At 36.9% G+C, this 22,769-nt stretch overlaps 1 protein-coding gene across 4 annotated transcripts in view; it reads right to left on the bottom strand.

The window, feature by feature from the left end:
• Window positions 1-22,769, bottom strand: part of LOC145295994 (hydrocephalus-inducing protein-like) — an 865,028-nt gene that overhangs the window by 264,243 nt on the left and 578,016 nt on the right. For all 4 annotated transcript variants that reach the window (XM_080141978.1, XM_080141990.1, XM_080142009.1 and 1 more), the window contains 2 exons: window positions 15,977-16,159; window positions 3,741-3,860 (listed from right to left, as the gene is read on the bottom strand). In XM_080141978.1, coding sequence (XP_079998104.1) covers window positions 3,741-3,860; window positions 15,977-16,159 — 303 coding nt within the window. The remainder of the gene's footprint in view (window positions 1-3,740; window positions 3,861-15,976; window positions 16,160-22,769) is intronic.

The raw sequence follows: 22,769 nt of genomic DNA, 5'->3' as shown, positions 1-22,769 counted from the left end.
GTCTTCTAAAGATTTTCTATTGGATTTCAGTCAGGACTTTGTGGTGGCCAATCCATAATTTCGCTAAGGTAACTCATTACCACCTTTGCCTTGTGACATGGGGCATTATCTTGCATAAAGGTAGCCCTATCGAAACCTGAATTCTGTATGATTGGATATGATCTTGAACAATGTTTTTATAGATCTGCACATTTACACGAGTTTGTAACCGGACAAGAGGCGTTGTACCTTGGCTAGAAAACATTCCAAATACCATGACGCTTCCGTCCCTAAACTTTTCTTAGTACACTTTGCACTTGATCTTTCACTAATATGTCTCTTTAGATTGTTTTTTTTCCATCATTTCCAAATAAATTAAACTTGCTTTCATCACTGAAAAATACTTTCGTCCAATTTTCATATGTCCAAATTACATACCTGTTTGTAAACTCTAATCTCTTCTTTTATTTCTCCGAACTAATAAGTGGTTTCTTCCCTGGGATTCGATTAAACAGCCCTATTTCTTGCAGTCGTCTAGAAACAGTCTGTCTTGACACATTAACACATGAGGTACAATTCATAACTCTTTTAATTTCTGTGCAAGACTTAAAACGGTCCTTTAATGACATACACTGCATTATTCGATCTTCTCTTGCTGAAGTTTTGCGGGGTCTGCCGGTTTTAAAAGCACTAACTATTTTGCCAGTATCACTGTAGGATTTAACAACCCTACCTTCAACACTCTTCGAACGTTTCACTTTCTTTGAAATCTCTCTAATGGTGTGCTTTTCCTTGTGTAGCTTCACAGTAACTGGTCTCACAGAGTAATCAAGTTTTTGGCGTTTCGCCATAGTGCTGGCTGATGCAACGTTTACAAATGACTAAGTAAGACTTATATTTAGAGGAGATCAACAAATTTGAATATAGCTTACTGTTTACATTGTTTTTCTCAATTTTGTCCCTTTACTTTTGAACAGTCTTATTTTGAAAATAAATAAATAATTGCTACAATTCTTTTTCTATCGTTTGCAAATGATTCAAATTTTAGTATGCTATTATGGATGATAACGACTACCAGTTGTCAAAATTTCAGCTTTTCACAGTTGTTATTTCTAACAAATATTAGGTTTTAAAATTTTGTTGCTGAGTGATTTTTCAGCCATTTTCCTCAAGCGCTTTTGATCCTTGATCATCATTAGGTGCAATTTTGTTGCTTAAGAGTTTTTTTCCGTTGTTTGTTTTATATGTAATTAATTTTATTTTGGTTTTTATTTATTAGCTGAATATATATTATAAAATTTTAGTAATTCAATAAATTTAAAATTTATGACATGAAATAGTTAAATTTCAAATCAAATTTTTTTTTATTATTATATGTAAGGCAAAGAATACATTTGAAATATTATCTCCTTATCCTATAGGATTTCGATGTCTACCATCTCTTCAGAGGAGAAAATATTAGCAAATAAAGTATATATAAGTGAACGTGTCTGTGTGTGTGTCTGCGTACATTTTCCTACACAATACCTCTGTTAATTTTCAGTCTACAGACTCGAAATTTCCTATACAGGATACTGAGATTTGGGAAAATCTTTGTAATCGGTTTTTGCCCAGAAATTTGGCTGTTAAGAGGTTAAAGTTCAACGATTTGACCTTTGAGAACTCTACCAAACTCCTCCGCCAATTTTGGGTATAAACACTTGAAATTTTAGATATAGGTTCCTTGGACATAGATCTAACTTAATAACTTGATTTGAGCCCAAAACAATAAATGTTAAGGGGTCATAATAGGGGTCAAAGTTTAAAAAATTGACCACTTTTTTTTTTTTTTGCTCAACATACACCTCCAAACACTCGGGCTGAAATGCTAGTGTATATATATATATATATATATATATATATATATATATATATATATATATATATATATATATATAGTGCGTTAAAAGAAAAGAGTAAACTCAATTCTATAAGAGGAGACTTATCGGAACAATATAAACTCAACAAGTATCAATTGGAGCTTATATAGGAGGACAATAGGAATGCTAAATGAATTCACAAAGACTATATATTGGTAAATATATATTGGTTCATTTATTCAATAAGAGAATACAAACAATTAGTTGGGGGATAGAATGGACTCTTTTTGCCAAGGCATTTCAAAACCTCACTCCCGAACCCTCCCTCGCCTTACTAAATTAAAACCATGGAACAGGACGCCCCATGTAATTCCTTTTGTTCAACCCTGCTTAGAATACACTGATTTGCCCTTTCGCCTAAAATCATCACCATAATACCCATCCCAAAATTATACACCACTTCAAAGTGCTGTTGTCGTCTCGGTTGCATCTGTCAATAAAATGCCCCTGCATAAATAATAGACATCTTACACACCGATAAAATAGAATTATCATCCATCCACACTATACCTCCCCTTAAGCCTTAAAATATATACTACATACATTTAAGACTATGATAAAGACCCTATACACCTTTCTACATTACACTCTATATTATACGCTCTTCCTTTATTTAGAATTCGATAATTCCCTCAACATCATCTATAATTATATTTGATCTTTTTCATTCCTAATGAATCCCACTCTAGACGCCGCATCTCCACTATGTTACCTAATATCTTCTCTACTTTTTTGATGAGAACCATTAGGCTTCGAAATGCCTTGGCATAAAGAGTCCATTCTATCCCCCAACTAATTGTTTGTATTCCCTTATTGAATATCTTTGTGAATTCATTTACGATTCCTATTGTCCTCATATATATATATATATATATATATATATATATATATATATATATATATATATATATATATATATATATATATAAATATATATATATATATATATATATATATATATATATATATATATATATATATATATATATATATATATATATAACATTAATGTTTGATTCATTTTAATTCAGAAAATCAGTATCTTCAGACAGCTTGATCTAGTAGCACTAGACCTTTGCTGGGACTGGTATCCCAACTAGTAGCAAATACATTAACATGATATGTTAAGACAGAGCCAGAATTTTTAAATTAATCTTCGTTAAGTCATGTCAGAGGTCGTCTACATAAGAAGATGTACATACTAATTGTAATATGCTTTTAAAGTTATTCCTAACTAGATCGCTGGTACAATGATGGTGAATGAACTTGTGATCACTAGAACCCTACTGTGAAAGTGGATAGCTGAGTATTTAGTTTTAATCACGTGAAATAGGAAAGATTTGAAGTGTGATGCCAGTTTCTGCCAAGATTTTTTATTGAAGTTTGTACACTATGTACAGGGGGTGGGGCTTAAATCCTCTGAAAATGGTAGAGCCAAGAGCAACCAATAATTATAAAAATTTATCTCCATTAAACTTAAAAGTGAGATAATATTTGTAAAAATAGACAATTTTCTGCATAATTATTATCATTTTGTATTTGTTTTTGTATTGAATTGAATTATATTTATTCTAACCAGTCAAATTTACAATGGTAATTATAGGAACATTTTTATACCATTTCCTTTATTTAGTCAGCTCTGCAGACAAGCCCTAGTTGGGATTCTGTCAGACACTGGTGATAAGTAACAACAAATTATCTGTTGACAATTTCAAAAATGCTCCTCTATTACCGATCCTGCTCAGCCAACCAGATTTTCACTATAGATTATTCCAAGAATTTGAATAAGAAAAAAAAAACAATAAAAATGTAAACAAGTTTTTACCTATAAATAAAACTTACTTATCCACACAATTTCCAACAAGGAGCGGCCCAAATTCAAACGTTTCCGAAGAAAAGATGTATTTTTTATGAACAATATCCATGGGGTTCTTCGTCCTTTTACAGCGCGGAAATACAGTTCTATTTTTGAAGGATAGAAAAAAGATGTTAAGTTATTTGGAAATAATTTACAATTTTTCGAAATATTTACATCAAATGTGTGAAACGGTGCCTTTTCACATGCAAATTAAAAATAGGAAAAATAAGATCACTTGCAAATTTAAAAAAAAGCTGAAATAGAAATTTCGAGTTTTCTTAAATATTTTTAATATAAAATTTGAACTTGAAATTAAAAGAAACTAACTTTCAACTTAAAAAATACTCGAAGAAAAAAACAGTTTATGATCTTACAGGCAAGGAGGTGATTTCGCTAGCATGTGAACACATGTCGGATCAGCCTCGAGGTTTATTTGCCAACAGATAACTGATAATCCTCAGTTGAAATGGGAGCAATTACAAGCAGCTTTAGAAGGGGAGTATTCCGGAGAGCGGAGTCGCCTTGACGCAATAAGAAAAATGATTCAGATCCGACAACAATCCGGAGAAGCATAGCTGACCTCGGCGACCGGATATCTGGTTTGGCTGGAAGGGCTTTTCCGGATGAGAAGCTGAGAGAAACTGAAACAGTGCAGGCGTTATTTGCTGCTATATTGGAAGAGGCTTTAAGGGATAGAGATGTCCGAGCCGATGTCATGAAGGATGGTCTGGCCGGACTGCAGGAAGCAGTTGTATTGGCCCGGAGTAGGGAGCAGGTATGGGCATGAATTCGTTGCCCCCGGTTACAGAAAAATGATGCGAGGAGATGTAGTCCTAATCGAGAGTATCGACTGAGGTGGGTCAAGAAAACTCCCATTCGGGGAGGAGGGGACCCCCAACGGGTATCAGAGAAGGAGGGAATGCCATGAAGCCCCTATGCCTCCTCAGAGAGGGAGAGGAATGGCCCGTTATATGTATAGATGGGAAGGAAAGAGTGACCCGATGTGTGAGAGACGGGGTCGTTATAGCCATGTGGTTGGTCGGTGTACGGATGCGGTGGACCGTAGGTTGGGAAGAAGAAAAGCTAAAGGTAGACCACCCCCTGTCCCACCAGACAAAAGAATAGCAGGTCAGGCGGTCAGAGTGGAGATCGCCTCTTGCCTGCCCAGGAGCAGCTCGGGAAAGAGACCAACAGGGTTGTGACCTGATGAGCCTTACAGACCCGGAAGCCAGGCCAGCCGAGGGGAGAGGGGGCGCCTGAGATGCTGGACCTGTGGTCAGTTCGGTCATATGGTGCGAGGCTGCCCGAAGATGAAATGTTGGCATTGTCAGGAACCAGGACATACGCGGAGAGAGTGCTCCCGAAAAAGGGGAGACTTCTTGATGCAGATGCGGAGCGAAAAGCCGCTGCCTAAGGATAACTCAGGAGAAGGAAAAAGGTTAGAGCGGGTGAAAGTCCACTGTATATTGAAGGAGCGTCGAGAGCTTAGATGCCAGATGGTGGTGGGGGGCGTGAATGTGGCAGCCCTGATTGATACGGGCGCCTCGGTGACACTGATTAGGTCCAGTACTTATCAGAAGATGGCTGGCAGAGGACGGTTGACCTGGAATTGACACAGGCTGACCAGGGCCAACTACGCCTAGAAGGACTGACCAGGCTCCCCTATAAGGTAGAGGGGATAAGAGGGCAATTACAGGCTTACATGGCACCCGATTTATATGAGGAATTAATATTGGGATATGATTGGCTAGAAGAAATGGGAGCAGTTATCACCTTTGCTCCACCGACTCTGTGGTTGGGTGGGAAAGGTATTTCCCTGAGCGGTCGAAGGCAGCTAAAGGACCTTCCAGTGGTGACCTCAGAGGATACGGAAATTCCTCCCCAAACAATAGTGTCCACAACAGGAGAGATCCAGGGATGAAGGAGGGGGAGTCCTGATAGATACCAGGTGACCTCCCTAGAAGGAGAGAGAGACGGGAATGTTGAATGGTGGCGATTAGTGATGCTATAGTGAGTGGACCTGGGAGTTTCCCGGTGCTGTAAACAAATAATTCCTGTAAGACGGTACGGGTTAAACGTGGAACCCAGGTGGGGACAGCCTGCCCTGTTAATAGAATGGAATAGAGAGGAGACAAGGAATTGGCGTGAATCACCCAGAATGAAGACAGAGGAAGTGATAGCCCCGCCTGAGTACCAAAGGGAGGTAATAAGACTGCTAGAGCGCAATCGAGATATTATCGCTTCCAGCGATCGGGAATTGAGATGCACAGACACAGTGACGATGAAGATTGATATAGGAGATCACCCACCTGTGAGGTTGAAACCCTACTAAACCCTGATTCATAAAAGAAAAATTGTAGAGGAAGCAGTGTCTGAGATGTTGGAGGTGGGAATAATTGAACACTCCACCTCGCCGTGGAGTTTCCCTGTGGTGATCGTGGAAAAGAAAGACGGGGGACACAGATTTTGTGTGGATTTCCGGAAGCTGAATGCCATTACCAAACCCTTAGCGGTGCCCTTGCCCCTAATAGATGACATACTGGCTTTGTTGGGTAAAGAGAGATGTTTTACCACCCTGGACTTGAGATCAGGTTACTGGCAGGTAGCCCTCGATGGGGAGGATCAAGAGAAAGCAGCGTTTGCATGTCATGCAGACGTGTTTAATTTTAGAGATATGCCTTTTGGCCTCTGTAATGCACCAGGGGTCTTCTCACAATTGATTTCGATAGTTTTACGGGGGTAGGAGGGGTTTGCGGTGGCATACTTGGATGATATTTTAATCTTCTCATGAACGCCTGAGGAGCACTTTGCACATTTGAGGTATTTGAGAGGTTGCACCAACACCAACTTAAAATAAAGTTACCCAAATGCCAGTTTCTTAAGAAAGAGACCAAGTATTTGGGGTTTGTGATCGATGAGGCTGGAATAAGACCGGACATAGAAAAAGTGGACGTTATCAGGTCTTTACCTGAGCCGAAAACCGTACGCCAAGTGCGAGGGTTCATTGGAATGATCGGCTATTATCGACGATTTATACCTGCATTTAGCTGACTGACCGCTCCCATAATAGCGTTAACAAAAAAGCACGCCCGTTATAAGTGGACCCCAGAATGTCAGAGGGCTTTTGACACCCTGAATGAGCAGTTGACTGCTATACCGTTGTTGGCGTATCTGGATCTAAGTAAACCGATGGTTCTGTATACAGACGCGAGTGATACATGTATAGGGGCGGAGCTAACCCAACCATGCCCTGAGAAGGAAGGCCCCGTGCCTGGCATATCAGAGGAAATTCCGATATATTTCCTGTCACATATGTTATCCAAAACCCAACAGAGGTGGCCAGTGATTGAGAAAGAAGCTTTCGCAATTGTATATGAAGTACAAAAGCTAAATTATTATTTGAGTGGGGCTGAATTTGTGGTAAAAACTGACCACAAACCGTTGAAATATTTATTTGAGGCAGATTGGACGAACAAGAAGATCCAACAGTGTGCACTCAAGCTGTCCGGCTATCAGTGCTGAATTGAATACTTGCAAGGTAAAGAGCATACCTGTATGGACCTCCTGTCCCGGATTCCAGAGCAGCTGGAATCTGAAGCCATCCGATTAAAACCGGAAGTGGATGATAGGACTTTTCAAGTGGGAGTGATTAATTCCTACACCATAAAGGAAAGACTGAAATAATTGAAGCCGGTCAAGAAGATAAGGAATTAGCAGGATTGAGAGCTTGAGTGAAGGAGGGCCGAACCCAAAAATAAACCCTCCACCACGATAGGTTGTATTATGTTGCTGATCGAGACGTAGAAATGGAATTAAAGATAGTGGTACCAGCCCGCCTACGGAGGGAAGTCCTGGATCAAGTCCATGAGAAGGCGGGGCATTTAGGAACTGAGAAGACATATCAGTTGATATTTAGAAATTACTATTGGCCGGGACTGGTCAAGGATGTTGTAGAATTGGTAAATAGATGCATAACATGTCAGACTCACAGTAGATATCACCCGCTTGCTCCACTGGCGGAGACAGATGTTCCGCAGTATCCCTTCCAGGAAGCGAGTTTGGACATTTCCGGACCCTACCCTTTGACAGAGCGTGGTAATCAATATATCGTGAGCATAGTGGACTGGCTTACTAACTGGTCAGAGGCTTATGCCGTGCCAGATAAGACTGCCTAGTCAGTGGCCGGTGTAATCCTAGGTGAGATTTATCCGACACATGGGTCCTCAAAACAATTAGTTACCGACAATGGCACAGAGAATGTGAATAGGATTATGAAGGAGGTACTCGACGAGCTTGGTGTCCAGCATGTGTTGACCTCCCCTTACCACCCCCAGAGTAATGCCAAGGTCGAGCGATTCCAGAATACGCTGGTGGATATCCTGGGTAAGCTTGTGACTGATAATCTGGTGGAATGGGATCGGTTCCTCACACAAGCCTTAGCAGCAGTGAGGTTCACGATGAATGAAACATCGGAATTCTCACCGTTTGAATTAGTGTTTGGAAGGGATGTCATGCTTCCGATTAATAATCTTTTAAGGCCGCGTAGGAAGTATTTAAGGGAGGAGCATCACCAAATATTGTTGGAACAACAACATCAGAAATTTATCCAGGCAAGGAACTGTATTAAACAAGCACAAAAGAAGCTGAACGCTCGAGTGAACAAGGATTGAAGTGAAGTGGAATTCAAGGTAGGAGACCCTGTGTATTATAAGGTACAAACTCGAGAAGGAAAGCTGGATAAATGTTGGACTCCTTCTTATCAAATAGTGGAGCAGACTGGCCCTCTTTCATTTATAATCTGAGACCAGGTTGCTGGGAAAATAAAAAGGGTACACGCCAATGATCTGAAGTTGCCGGAATTGGAATATGATGTCAAACTCGTTCTGCGGAGATCGGGGAGATGCCCACATAAGGCCACCTTGGTTGCACCCCAGGAAATGGAAATCTCCGATGAGGAGGGAGAGCCCGTTCAACTCGACATAGATGTTATGAGAACACTGAGAAATCAGATTAATAAAACGGCTATCCCAGACCCCCGGGGATTGCAAGAGGCCGGAAATCGGCACCAATCTGGACGGATTTCCGAACTGAGGACTACGAAGGGCGTTGCCGTTGGAGACAAGCCTGGAGAGGGGTCGAATGCGGGCAGTGAAATTCGGTCGGAGGGTTCGAGTGGAACCTGGAAGGAAGAAGACCAAATCCCTCTATCCGTATTGAAGGAACGGTTGACACTGAGACCGAGAGGGACCCAGGAAACACCTCTGAAAGACAGATTAAGGGGAGCGACGGCCAGAAGGGGAGAGAACTGTTGACATCCTATTTTGAAATTGAGTCAGATCAACTTCGTTTTTATTTTGGAATGGGGAGCAGTCCTCCTAATGGGAAATTACAATATCAAGTTTATATGAGTTGATCTAGTATAAAAAAAAGGGGGAAGTTAATAATTGTACCTAGATTGGGGAAATTGAAAGCAATTCCTTAACAGAGGTTGTGGAGATATTAATTTAAGAATTGAATTGGGTTTTCTTGAAAATTTAACTAATTGTTGTTTTCCTACTCTCTTTCTTTTTCTCTTCTCTTCCTCCTCAAGCGGAAAGATATATTTTTTTTTTTTCATATGAAATGGATGGTCCAGAATTAGACTTTTGGAAATTTTGAGAGTTGAAATTATTTTTTTTTTTGAAAAGATTTTTTTTTTGGTTACCTCAGTTTGGAAGGATTTCGTTATTAAACTGAACAAATTTTAGTTGAGTCCAGTTGGGAATAATTAGAAGCATTCATTCCGGTGATTAAATTGACTTTTAGAAGAATTAAGATTTTGCCTCAGGCAGGATTTCTAAATTGCGAAATAAGGGTCAAAGAGGCAGCAAGACTGAATGAAAATAATTGGAAATAATTATTAACATAACTGAGTGAAGTGTGGTAGACTCAATTGTGTGCGAAAAGTAATTTATTATTTTTTAGATGGATTTTTCCCTTGCGAGTAACTCAGGTGCGTGATGTTCGTACCTGGAGATATTAATGAAAGGAAAAGACAGAATTTCTCGTGCGATAACTAGGCGTTAACTGAGTCTCCTTGAGGGGCGCGATGTGCAAGGTTGTTTAATATTACGTAGTTTAGTAATTAAATTTTTGTAATTAGTGAAAGGGATTACGGAGTATTTAAGTTGAATTTTGGGAGTAAGAAGTTTGCCGATCCTTGCATGACCTCGTGGTGCATTTCTGGATACGGGTCCATTCAGATATGCTGCCTGGGAGGACGCTGGGGGCGTGTGGATCACTCCCTGTACTTTTTTTTTATTAACCATCCATAAGGAGACACATGTTGAAATTGAGGTCGTTGTCTGCACGAGCGTGTGTGTATCACACAGAGAGAGAAAGAGTGTATTATGGGAACGTGTTTTGAATATCGAAAGGAATTCGATCAATTAGGGAGCGTATCTAGCTTCCTGTAGTTTTCTTTTATTATTTTGACTATCCACGAGGGTACGGAGTAATTTTATTGAAACTGAATTGGTTGTTTAAAACAGCCTGTGACAAAAAGGTGCTTAACTTTTTGTAAATAGTTGTGTACTGACAGACGGAATTTTCCTCGCTTTGTTCCGAGCGTGGGCGTGATCAAGCTGGTGTATCTGTGGAGACCAGAAGAGATGGTCTGTTAGCAGAGCGTCGAGCGGTAGCTGGCAGAAGGAGGGAGCTGTGTAATGTGACATGAACAGAATCGCGAATTGTTGACCCTCGGTGGACCTGAGCACCCCATTCGCTCTGCTTGTGGTTAGAAAAAAAAGTAGCATTGATGAATGCTCCGCCTGGAGGATGGTTGGGGAGATCGATGCCTGTCAGTCATAGCTGCATTAATGAATACAAAAGATATTTGGAGGAGTAGAATAATATACCTGAATATTAAACTCTTGGAGGATAAAACATTAGTGTTTGTGTTTGAATTATCGAAGAGGATTCGATAGAACGAGGAACTAAATACGAGGTTTATCAAGTTATTACTCCATTCGTTCTATATCCACTGGACACACCCAAGTTAGTGTTGATAGTCAGTTATAAAGTGGAGTCTGAATATATAGCGTTTAATATGGCAAGAGATAGATTTATGCTGTTGAATCAGCAAGAGGCAGGAATATGCCGAAATAATGGTCTTGAAATTTGCCGGTCACAGAGTCCATTGTATGTCACTGGAGATCATGAGTTTTGTGTGTTGGGATTATTTCAGGGGGATGAGAGAGTGATAAATAGCGTCTGCAAGGTTGAAGTGGCAAGTGAAGGTCTTTTGCCACTGGCTATGCAAATAGCTGAAGGCACCTGGTTGGTATCCACACAACAGAAGATGGAATTGTCTGCTGCGATAATCAAGGTGGGACCACCTTTAACTATGTTAGAACTGGACAGGGGTTGTGAAGCCCGGGGAAAAGGCATAGGATTACCTGCGTATTATCAGGTTGAGGAACGGTATTTGTTAAAAGCACCTGAGATAGAGTGGGCGAATGACCAATTGACTGACCTCACTAACCTCTGGAACCCCCTGATCCATTGTTCACCGCCACATACCGACTTAGGCTACCAAAAGCCATGGGAGGAATTAGACGAATAGATTTGAGTGAATTACAAGCCCGATTAAACGGTCTGGAGATTACAGAAGCTGGGGATAGGCTTCATAAGGTAATGGTTACAGGAGCAGGAGTGAGCATTCTAGTAACAATAATTGTGTTGTTGGTGGTGATTGTATGGTGCGTGAAGAGAGCGAATATGGGAAGAGAGCAAGGTGATGAGCATCTCGAAGCTGATTGCACGGATGGCAGGAGAGACCCTGGTTCGAAACCGCCTGTGGTTCTGGAAGATGCGGCTGCTGGTGCTGACGAAAACGAGGTGCAACCCAAGAACCACCCTGATGCCGAAATTCAAGGGAACTGAAGACGACTTGAAGATCTTCCTTTCTTTATCTTTCTTTTCTTTTCTCTCTGTTTTATCTAAAATTCTTGCACTGCGCTGAGCTGAGAACCATCGAAAGAAAGTCCCAACGATACCTTGAATGACCGTCTATTGAGGTGAGAAGTCCTCAGTGAAAGAAAATCTTACAAGATGCTTATAAAGAAGACTTGAACTGTGAAATAAAAGGTGATGGTTCAATTACAACTGCTTAAGGTGAAAAAAATTCCCCTAGCTCAATAAAAAGTGGGTCCTTTGAGAACCCTGATTAGGGCTGCATATCCTTTATTATGAGACTGTGCTGTTGATAGCAGTGAAGTGAAAAAGAAAAGAAAAAAAACTTGAAAAACTCTTGCAAATTGTGACTGTGACACTTTGAAAAAAATTGAACTATGATAAAATTGCTGAAAAATTGGAAAAAGGGGAATAACTCTTATAGCGCCTTGAAAAAAAAATCGAGTAATGTTATTTTGAAAAAAAAAGGGGACAAAACTTTTCAAAGGAAGTAACTCTTACGAGTAATTGATGAACTTAATGCATTTTATTGAGTGACAATTTTTAAATGATGATTATCTTATCTTTGAATTATTAATGTGAATTGAAAAAAATATACAAAGAAAAAAATTGCATGTAAAAAAAAAAGAAACTGTATTAGCCCTGACGAACTTTGAACTTTTACATTTTTGATGATTTTACGAACTTTTTTTGAATTGACTTTCTTATGGACCTTTGAATGAAAAGGGGGAGAACCCTGCAAAAAAAGAATGGAGATGGGATTGTATATATGTTATCTTTTTGACAGGTGATTTGAGGATGGAGAGAGGGGTCTGTGGAAAAAAATCTGACGGCGAACTGTGAAAAGGGGTGGAGTGGTGTGTTAAGGAACTAGACTCCATTGGTTCTACGAAGCAATATAGGCTAATGGGGGCGAATGTGACGTAATCCCCCATTGAGGAGCTTTAGAACTATGCTGAGATAGATTATTATTCTCGGGTGACGCCAGTTAACCCAAGGATTTAAGATAGAGAAGATAAATATATATATTTTATTTCATGTCAAAATAGATATTGTTTTAAACCAGAGAAATATATTTTTGCAGCTAAAAGTTGATGACAGGAAATTTCACATATAACATTGTCTGGTCTTAGTGAACTCAAGGTCGGCTGTCAGAATTGACATCTGGCCTTGGAAATCGTGAGATCTAAAATTCAGATTTCAGGTATGGGAATTGTGCCCACGCAGGGACCTGGGGCTTTCGATTTTGTGGCAAAATCTTATTGGCTGGAGGGAAGTTTCCACCCCATCCATATATCTTACTATATATACGACTGTCGTGCTAAAATTAGTCAGTTGAAGTTAGAGAAGAAGAGATTGCTTGTTGAATTCGGGGAGAACAGATCGTATAGAACCGTCATTCCCTGGAGAGGGGGCCGCCTCCCCTCCTCATCCAACCGTCTGTCGCTGTCTGTGAAGAGATTTGAGACTTTGAAAAAAACTTACTAAGACCGAATGATATTTGTAAAAACAATTGTACATAAGTTGTGAAAATTAACACTGTAGATTAGACTACATGAGTTTGTCTTTCTTCCTGCCTGCTGCTTCGATATTCGTTTTCAGCATACCAGATTTCATGTAACAACTTCAGAGAAGACTAGACAACACAAACTGAGAATTCTAGATAAACAGAAGTCCTAACCACCTCCTCACAGAGAGGGGTTACAATAACCATCAAAATAGTATATATAATTATAAGCTTCTTTCTTAGAACTGCACGCCTGTGGAACTCTGTTCTGTCTGCCTGCTTCCCACCGGACTACAACTTGGATGTCTTCAAGTCCAACGTTAACAAATTCCTAATGAACCGCCCCCTTAAGTAAACACTTCATTAAATCTCCACACTAACGTAATATACTTGCAATAACCCTTATCCCTGAGTGTCTTCCGGGCCTTGATCAGTGGTGATCACTGTGTAAAAAAAACAAAAAAAAGCTAAAACTCTTGCTTGTATCCTGTTACTGTACACACTAGATGATGCTACAAAAGGCGAATGGCATAAACAAAAGGAGAATGATAAAGGAAATAAGTAGAGAGAGGAATGATATAAATAATTAAAAGAGAGAGAAGGGTGTAAGAAAAAAGGGAGAATAAAAGATACGGGGGAGAGAAAAAAGTGAAAGACGTATAAAACACAAAATTTTAATAATCTGAAGGTAGTGAGTTCAATCCTCGTCAGAAACAGTACATTTTCATTTTGTTTTCAATTACACACAATATCCGAGAAGAAATTGATGCTATAAATGGTTTGTTATTTAAATATCAATCAATTTTATCTTGATATTATATATATATATATATATATATATATATATATATATATATATATATATATATATATATATATATATATATATATATATATGTGTGTGTATTTCTATATGTGTGTGTACATTTCTATACATGTATGCGTATTTCTTGTGTCAACATAACTTTAAAAATTGAATATTAAGTTATTTTTAGTCAGTATTAATCGAATATTTATTGAAATAAAAAATGCAATGGCATAAAATAAAACAAAATTTTTGAAAAATTTTGAAAAATCTAGTAAACTAATTAAGTTATGACATTAAATCCATTAGAGAATACATTTCAGTTTTTTATAAACGGTCGGCCATTTAAATCTTTCGCTTTAAACAATGGATTCATGACTCTTCAAAATGAGAAACTTAAACTGTTGAATAATAAGCTTTAAAAATTCATTCATTCTTTAAATCCCATTCAAATATAAAAAGTTTTAGAAGTTGTTTACATCCAATAATTTTATTAATAATTTAATAGTCAAAAAATACCGTAATTATTTAATTTAGCTTTCAAAATCTTATATTAAAAAAATAAATTAGTAAAAACTGCTATTGATTTTATAATTGGTTGCAGAGATTATTATTCCTCATTCCGTTTTCTTTTTGTAGAGAAGGGAGGATATATTGTTTCCATTATCATTTTTGGATCCCGATGTGGCACACGTAGTACTGATACACAATTGCATCTAAATGTTTACACCTAACTTTATATAAACGAACATCCCTAAATGTTAACATTTATAGAAAAATAACGTATGCATGTAATTCACCAGGCTGCCTAAAATATATATTTCAAAATTCATAATGATCAGCACATAAAATAAATATAAAAAACTTAATATATACAAAAAAATGTGCTTATGTTACTCCCGATATGTTTTTATAAAATATGCTACAAAAATTTAGAATGATCTCTTTATTAGTATATATATATATATATATATATATCTACTAGCAGTTGCGCACAGCTTTGCTTAGGCCCTACATACTGTTCATAAGGTTATGTGCATATGTATATATTAAAAAGTGTGAATATGTAAATAATGCCTTCCTGTATAATAGTCTTCCTTACCTACCATAGAGAAAAGACAGACAGACATTTTCACTTGTATAGGTGTATATATAGATAGTTAGATAGATTGGATGCAATATATAGTAATGATTTAAAAAGTATATAAAAAAAAGACTCGTGCGCTAACATGAGAATCAAAACCAAAACGTTCAGCTCACAATTTATTTTGCCTCTGCCGTCAATGACTGGGCTATGAAAACATGTTTACTGCGATGCTAAAAATTAAAACATGAATCAATAGCTACTACTTTATGCATTTGTAATGCCAGCGTTCGACCTTCACCTGGCAAATTTGATTTTTAAAAAATTTTCACACTTTTGCACCGATTTGTTTTTTTTTCTGTCTTGTATTTAACGTTCTGAAAAAAAAAGATACAATTGTTTTAAAACGATTGTAATTAAATCGATTCATACAGTGAAAAACCCTCTTTAAAATGATATATAAAGTATTATTATAACGAAAACTTATTTGAAAATACATAATTTGAAATCAAAATTAAGAATTCCGCAAGAACTTTCTTTTCAGCCTAATATACTAACATATATATATATATATATATATATATATATATATATATATATATATATATATGTTAATTTTATTTGTTTTTGTTTTGCGATACATTTTGAATAAATTCAACTATTTATATGAAAGTGCATTTTTATCTAAATGCGAGTCAGGAATAATTTTCTCTTTGACCAATTTGATACCCCCAAATAGGGAGCCGCATATATATTGTTTTTAAAACATAATTATATTTTAAAAACACCAGAAATAGAACAATCGCTGCTGTAGTAAAATATGTCAGTATACATAAGTAAAAATGAAAAATTTTTAAAAATTGCTTTTTACTTTGGATCTGTGCTTATAGATGGAAATGTACAAACTCCTCGATTAAAGATCTGGTATCTGCGCCGAGTACCGGTTATTTCAAATGTCAGTGTGTGATCAAACTGTCCAAGTTCATTGGATGAGAATCGGATTCTTAGAGTTATTTCCCCATTTGCGGGAACAATCCATCGGAAATAATTCAGCCTGAAAAGAATCAAGGAAAGAATGTACCAATTAGTTACATGTTAAAGGTTCGGACATGTATGGAAGATTGGTGTGCGGAAAAAGTAGTGTGATGATGATGCACTACAAAATTTAAATTCTGCACGTATGTGCATATGTGTATAAGATAAAGTGGAAAATTTTAAAGTTTTAATGAGAAATTTCTAAAAATTGGATTGTCTCATTTTTCAGTAGAATCGAAACATTCCCATCATCTTGAATTTATTACAGCTTTAAAAGACGATTCTAACATCCTTCCTGATTCTTATACAATTACTAATTCTCATTCTTTTTAAATTTCTAAATATAAATAGTTTTCCAGTATTACTCCCTTTCTCAATAAATTTACACAGACACTAAGTAGAGAGTGTCAAACTCAATTATCTCTCCTTTTTAGGATGCTACATGGTGATATGATCTGCATTATAAAACGGGATGCACAAACGCGATTTTTCTCATCCAGTACTGGCCGCAGATAACATCAACCAAACCATCTCTTTGTTCCTTTATTGGCTGCACTGAATACATCTTGCAAACACACAATTTGGTATCTAAGACTTCCTTGTACACACACACATGCTGGCCAATAAATATTCTTTTATTTGTATATTTCATTGTTTTCGAGTTGGTACTTTGTTTTTATTGACATACTTGTATTCTGAACATATGAACAAGGAAACAGCACTTGCAAACAGCGAACACATTATCATACACTAAAAAAGTTTGCTAACCTGGCGACTTGCCTAATGCATTGCCCCTCAATGCCATGCAACACAGTGCCAGATTAGTGGAGACACCTGAGTTTCTTCGCTGTGCTTCATTTGAAGATGAAATGACTGAGCACACTTTCTTTGAATGCCCTGAACTCTGACGGTACTAGGAGTATATCAGCAAGGTGACGGCTTGTATCGATTCCAAGCATCCTTGTCCGCTAAATATTTCTTACATTATCAACAATGTCAGCCCACCATGAGACAGGGAGAGAAGGATGATGTTTCTCGCAATCTTGGCCACAGCACGGATGGGTATATGGACGTCGCGCCTGAGAGTGGACCAAGGAATTGACTCTTTTGTTGATCAAGATCTGATCGTGTTCTTTAAGCACCAGCTGAAGGTCAAGATCAGATGTGATAGAAAAAGATTACATTTCTCGGAGTTTGAAAGATGGTGAATAAGAGTGGCAAGCCTCTGAGGAGTCAAGTATGAGTATGTTTTCTCTTCCTAAGCATGGCGCATATGGTTCAGGGTTCTGCTGAACCCCAGCCCTTTGAGTAAGTTTCTTTTAAGCTTCTAGACTCCTAGCTAATAGAGTGAAAGAGCTCCCCTCTTCCCTGGTAATAGAAAGCCTCCAAGATTCCCACTTTCCATTTTTATTTCTTTTTATCCTTAGCCTTTTTCCATAATGCGCACTCATCTTGGAAGGACTCTATCCACTCCTCAACTCACCCACCTCTTTCTTTTTACCCACACTTAGATCCCTCTCCCACTTAATGATTGACCGGCTTGTTTTCAGCAAACTAAAAAACAATGGGTGATCTATTATTTAGAAAGAGTTGGGATGCCCTTGCTAATCAATTTTTGTTGTTTCTTGTTTATTCCCTATTCTCTCGCCAATAAAATGTTATTACTGTAAATAATTCAATAAAACTTTTTCAAATTTGGGTTTCTCTTAAGTCGGAAAGCCACTTGAGTGAATGTGGTATTTTGGTAAGTTATTTCTAGTTAAGAGTAGGGTAGACAATTTTAAATATTTGAAACCAAGGATGACCATCGACACCCATTGTCCCCACAGTTTTGAATGGCTATGTGCCTAATTTGCTCATTATGTATTTTTATATTTTGTGCAAATAAATATTTCAAAATGGGTGGTGCTAAGCAGATAAACAAGATATGTACATGTGGCAGTGGTCATTTTTTATTTAAATTATTTCACATTTGATTTATTAATTGTTTGCTATTTAAAAATGGTACTGATAGTTTTGGTCAGTTTTAAAGTGAAGGGCTGATAATGATTTGAAGGTAAAACTATTTAAAAAAAACTCATGTAAGCAAAAATTCAAGATGGATGTCTTGGTAAGAAAATTTTAAATAAAAAAGTCGAATACTTGCTTGTTTTCCTTGAAATTTGAAACATTGTTTTTACACAATAAGTCTGCACTACATAAAATGTTTTGTTCGAAAATTCTGATCTATTTTTGAACAAAAAGTTTATGCCTAGACACTTGTTCTGATACTTTGCTGTGCTCTGTCAGTGAAGGAGAAATCTTTCTAGACTAAGTGCCTTTTTTTTAAGTTCAAAATTTTTCCACATTAAAACCATGACATTATCTATTGGGATGCAGGTTTGATCTCCTAGTGAAGTATCTAAAGTTAAATTATCTCATCAGAGACTTGTCAGTGTTTTTTTATGAATAGACTAACTCAAAATCTGTATCTTTTCTACAAATTAATTCTTGACATATGATAGAGATCTGCTTATGAGTGGGGTTATTATATCTACTAGGAATGAGCTCAATATCATGGTGAACTGTGAGTGCTACCAATGTTCCTTAATAGAATAATTACTTTAAACTTTTATCCAATCATGGTTGATGAAACAAGAGAAAATTACCACTATGGGTTAAATAAATCTGTTTGAAATGCTATGCAGATTCCTAAGTTCGACAGGACGCACATGAAGAAGGTCAGAGGTTACATCGACCAAAAGTTTGTAAAAATAACATCTGAGATAAAACAGTAATTCAAATAATCTAAATAATATGGAATAAATTTTTATGCCATACCCTGTCAAAGGCCTTTCATATGTCAAGAGCAATTGCCCTAGAAAGGGAGCCTCCATCGAGAGATTCATTAATCTTATGAGATATAAGTGTTAGCACATCTGCTGTAGATCTAACAGAATGGCAACCATATTGCATATCACTGAGGAGATTATTTTTGCTGAGGTGGTTAAATACTTATCGATTTAACACAGATGCCAGCAACCTACTCATGACACACAGGAGACTTATTGGTCTGTACTGAGAGGGAGATGACTGATCACTTGGATTTTTAAATATGGGACATGCTGATGAGGTTTTCCTGTCTGTTGGGAAGCAATTCTCCTTAAGACAATACTTAAACAGCTTTGTAAGTATGGGAGCTAGTTCTGGTTGAAGATTTTTCAGCACTATAATTGGAATGCCGTCAGCACCAGTTACTCTACTGGAATCAATGTTTTTGATCAGCTTGGCGACATCATGCACAGATATTTGTATGTTGCATAGCATGTTTTCAGACACAGGGGAAAATACAGGGGTGGTGGCCTTGATCGCATAGGGTAGAATTAGCTGCAAAGTTCTTGGCAAAGAGTTTAGCTTTGTTTGATGCTGATGAGATTACCTCAGCTTCATTGATGATGGTTGGGATAGAGCACATGCTTTTGTTCAGGACCCTGTTTGTTATTTGCAAAAATTGATGGGAATCAAGCCGCTGCTCACTACTCTGGACTTGACGGACTGGACATACAACTCTCTCGCATTCTTTATTACTCTTTTACAGTGGTTGCTAGCAGTCCTGAAAGTGGCTTTTGTCTCAGTACATCTATTACGTTGAAAGCAATGGAAAAAGTAATTTCTGTGCACAATGGCAGCAGCACTTTCTGGATGTTAGGGTTTTGCTAAAATTCTTTGAAGGGTATGAAGCGGTCTATACCTACAATTAACCATTCCATCAAATCTGATACTATAGAGGACAGATTCTTTTTAAACGTTGGAGGCACAGGTAGATTTGATATAAATGTACAAAAGCTATCCCAGTCAGCCATAGAATATCGATATACTGTACGATGGAGAGGTACGTCTGAGGACTTATTACATTTTGTTTTTATCTTAGCTAAGACAACTGAGTGGTCAGAAGATCTCAGTGAAAACAGAACAGGGCAAGTTGTAAGAAAAAGGTCTAGGAGACTTACATACTGACCGTCAATAATCTGCAAACAATATCTAAGCTGGCTCGGACATGCCCTAAGATTGTCCCCAGATGGAATTCCCAATCAAGTGCTCCATAGAACCCTTGATGGAAAAAGAAAAGGTAGACCAACAAATGAACTGGAAGTAAACAATCTAGAGTGATTTTATTGCAACGAGAGGAAGCTAGAGGGATTCTGTGAATCTGGATTCAGATCAAAAACCTTATACTTTAACGGCCTCATGCATTGCAGGGCATGAGTGTTCCTAAATTTAAGTAAGTCTAAGGTGTTCCAAAAAGTTTGCCTCTTATTTGTTATGAATTTTTGTAATAGATTTGGTCCGTTTATGGAATTTTGGGTAATAGTTTTTATATTGTATGTAGCAATTTTTTAAACTTTATGAATAGTTTTTATATTGTGCGTAGCAATTTTTTTTCAACTTTATGAAAAAGTGATCAATTCAGAGGATTGTCATCTCAAAATAAAATAGTTGACAATAAACTTTGTTTAAAACGTTATGCATAATTAAAATAAAAGTTTTTAATATAAAATAAACATTTGCTTGCATAAAAAATAAAATGAAAATAAAAATAAAATTTAGTAAGCAGCAGTAGTACATTTTAAATTTATTTTAATGTTAATTTAAAAAATAAAATGTAATTTGAAAATAAGTCAAATTAATTTTTAAATATTAGTAATCATTATAGCAGCTGAGTAATTTAAAAAAAATGAAAGGTTAAATTATTTCGAAACTCTTCTTGTAATCGGATTAATAATGAAAGGTTAAATTTTTTTGAACCTCTTCTCGTAATCGGATTAATAGCTAATGATTTTCTTTAACATTTAATCATTTTTGATAAATCGTATAAATTGAATGTGTGTAAAATAAAGATTAACCGTCATTTCAGTAATTGATGCTAAGTAAATATTTAGCATAACTGTGTTCACAATGTATCAGGAGACCGTGGTTCAATCCTTGGTCGAGTCATAATAATCAATATTTTCTTGCAAAGTACTTAGTATCAAGGTGAACATCAAGAGTGAATGAAGCAATCAAAGTAAAGCAGTGTCACTCTCCCCTACATCTCGCTGTAGTAGCCAATTAAAATGGTTGATCCATTTATTTTTTATCTTAATTTTAAATCTGTCTATCTTATGATTTGTTTAATGTTTTTTAGGACTTGGTTTCGAGGAAATGTTATAATCTTATTGGCAATCCCTTGCTAACTTGATGTAAAACACATTTGAATGAATTGAGTGAAATTGTGATAAATTGTGTTTACTGTTCATTCTGATTGTATATAACTAGTGTCATTTTTATATAATAGATGGTCATGCCGGTTAATTCAACTAGTATAGTAAGAAAAGATATTGTTTGTATACATATGTCCAGCTAAAACTTGAAAACTAGAATAATCAAAAGAATTATGTCTGTCAAAATGATATCAGCGAACGAATAACATTTCAATCAAAATTCGAATTCTGTGTTACGATGTATTTTAGCTGTGTCCATTTCTTCATTTCACACATGTCGATATGAGTCGTTAATCAATAGAAGATGATTGATAAAGAGATCAATAGATAGCTGAGCTGTGACATTACTATAAATCATTGTGTTGTCTAACTCTCATTGAAGATGGTAGACTGCTGATTGTTTCCGTTGTTAGATACCGGTAGCATATATGAAGTCTTTCAAGTTATTAATTTACCGATTCCTTATCCACATGAGAAACAGGGATTGGGAACTGTCGCAAAATACAAAATAGAATCCGAAAATATTGCTCTTGACCAAACTAGAGAAAAGTTCATATTGCTTACCTCTCCCGAAGCAGAAAAATGTAAACACGATCTACTTGGAACCTGCGGGTCTAATAGCCCGATATGTACATTCAGCAATCACCATTTATGTGTAATGGAATTATTTAAGGATAATAGAAAGGGAATAGGGCAGCAATCATTATCAAATAGAAGTCCTTCTAGATGTAATGCTACCAAAAGCTATTAGGATAACAGATGAGGTATGGACGATAGCCGTAAGAGAAGAGTCGGAATTATCTCAGGTATGTACCGGAAAATCTCCAAAAACAATAAAAAAATATCTCCTCTGTTGACCACTCTGCAGGTGCCATTGAGCTGTGGGGTCTATGGCGGCGCTATAACCCTTCCTCCTTATTACCAAGCCGAGGAAAAATTTGAGACTAGCGATTCCTTTTTACCATTAATTAATACCACACTTACCAGCAGATTGAACCTATGGGATCCTCTAATAGAAAAATTTCGAAACATAACTCAAATGTATTCCTCTGCAAAAAATAAATTTAAGAGAATTAATGCACAAACTCGATGTACTTAGAGAGAAAATTTCCCCAATAGAAAGTAAACAGTTGGGTAGTTCTACCTGGTTAATTTTGATAATAGCCATCAGCTATTAATAATTGTATCAGTTTTGTTAACATTAAGCCTGATAATACGCCATTGTTTAGGTAAGCTTAAGAGAAATGAACCAACTAAACTGCACAAGAATGTTGGGAGCTCAGGAATAGTTGTCACTGATCAACAGCAGAGACCAGAACAACAAATCGAACTCAAACCAATAGGTAACATATCAACTCAACAGACCGCAAATACCCCACAGGAACCATT

Source organism: Euprymna scolopes, chromosome 2 (assembly GCF_053919585.1).
Source record: "Euprymna scolopes isolate OS-2025 chromosome 2, ASM5391958v1, whole genome shotgun sequence".
NCBI classification, from domain to species: Eukaryota; Metazoa; Mollusca; class Cephalopoda; order Sepiida; family Sepiolidae; genus Euprymna; species Euprymna scolopes.
This window is presented reverse-complemented; position numbering and strand designations above follow the sequence as displayed.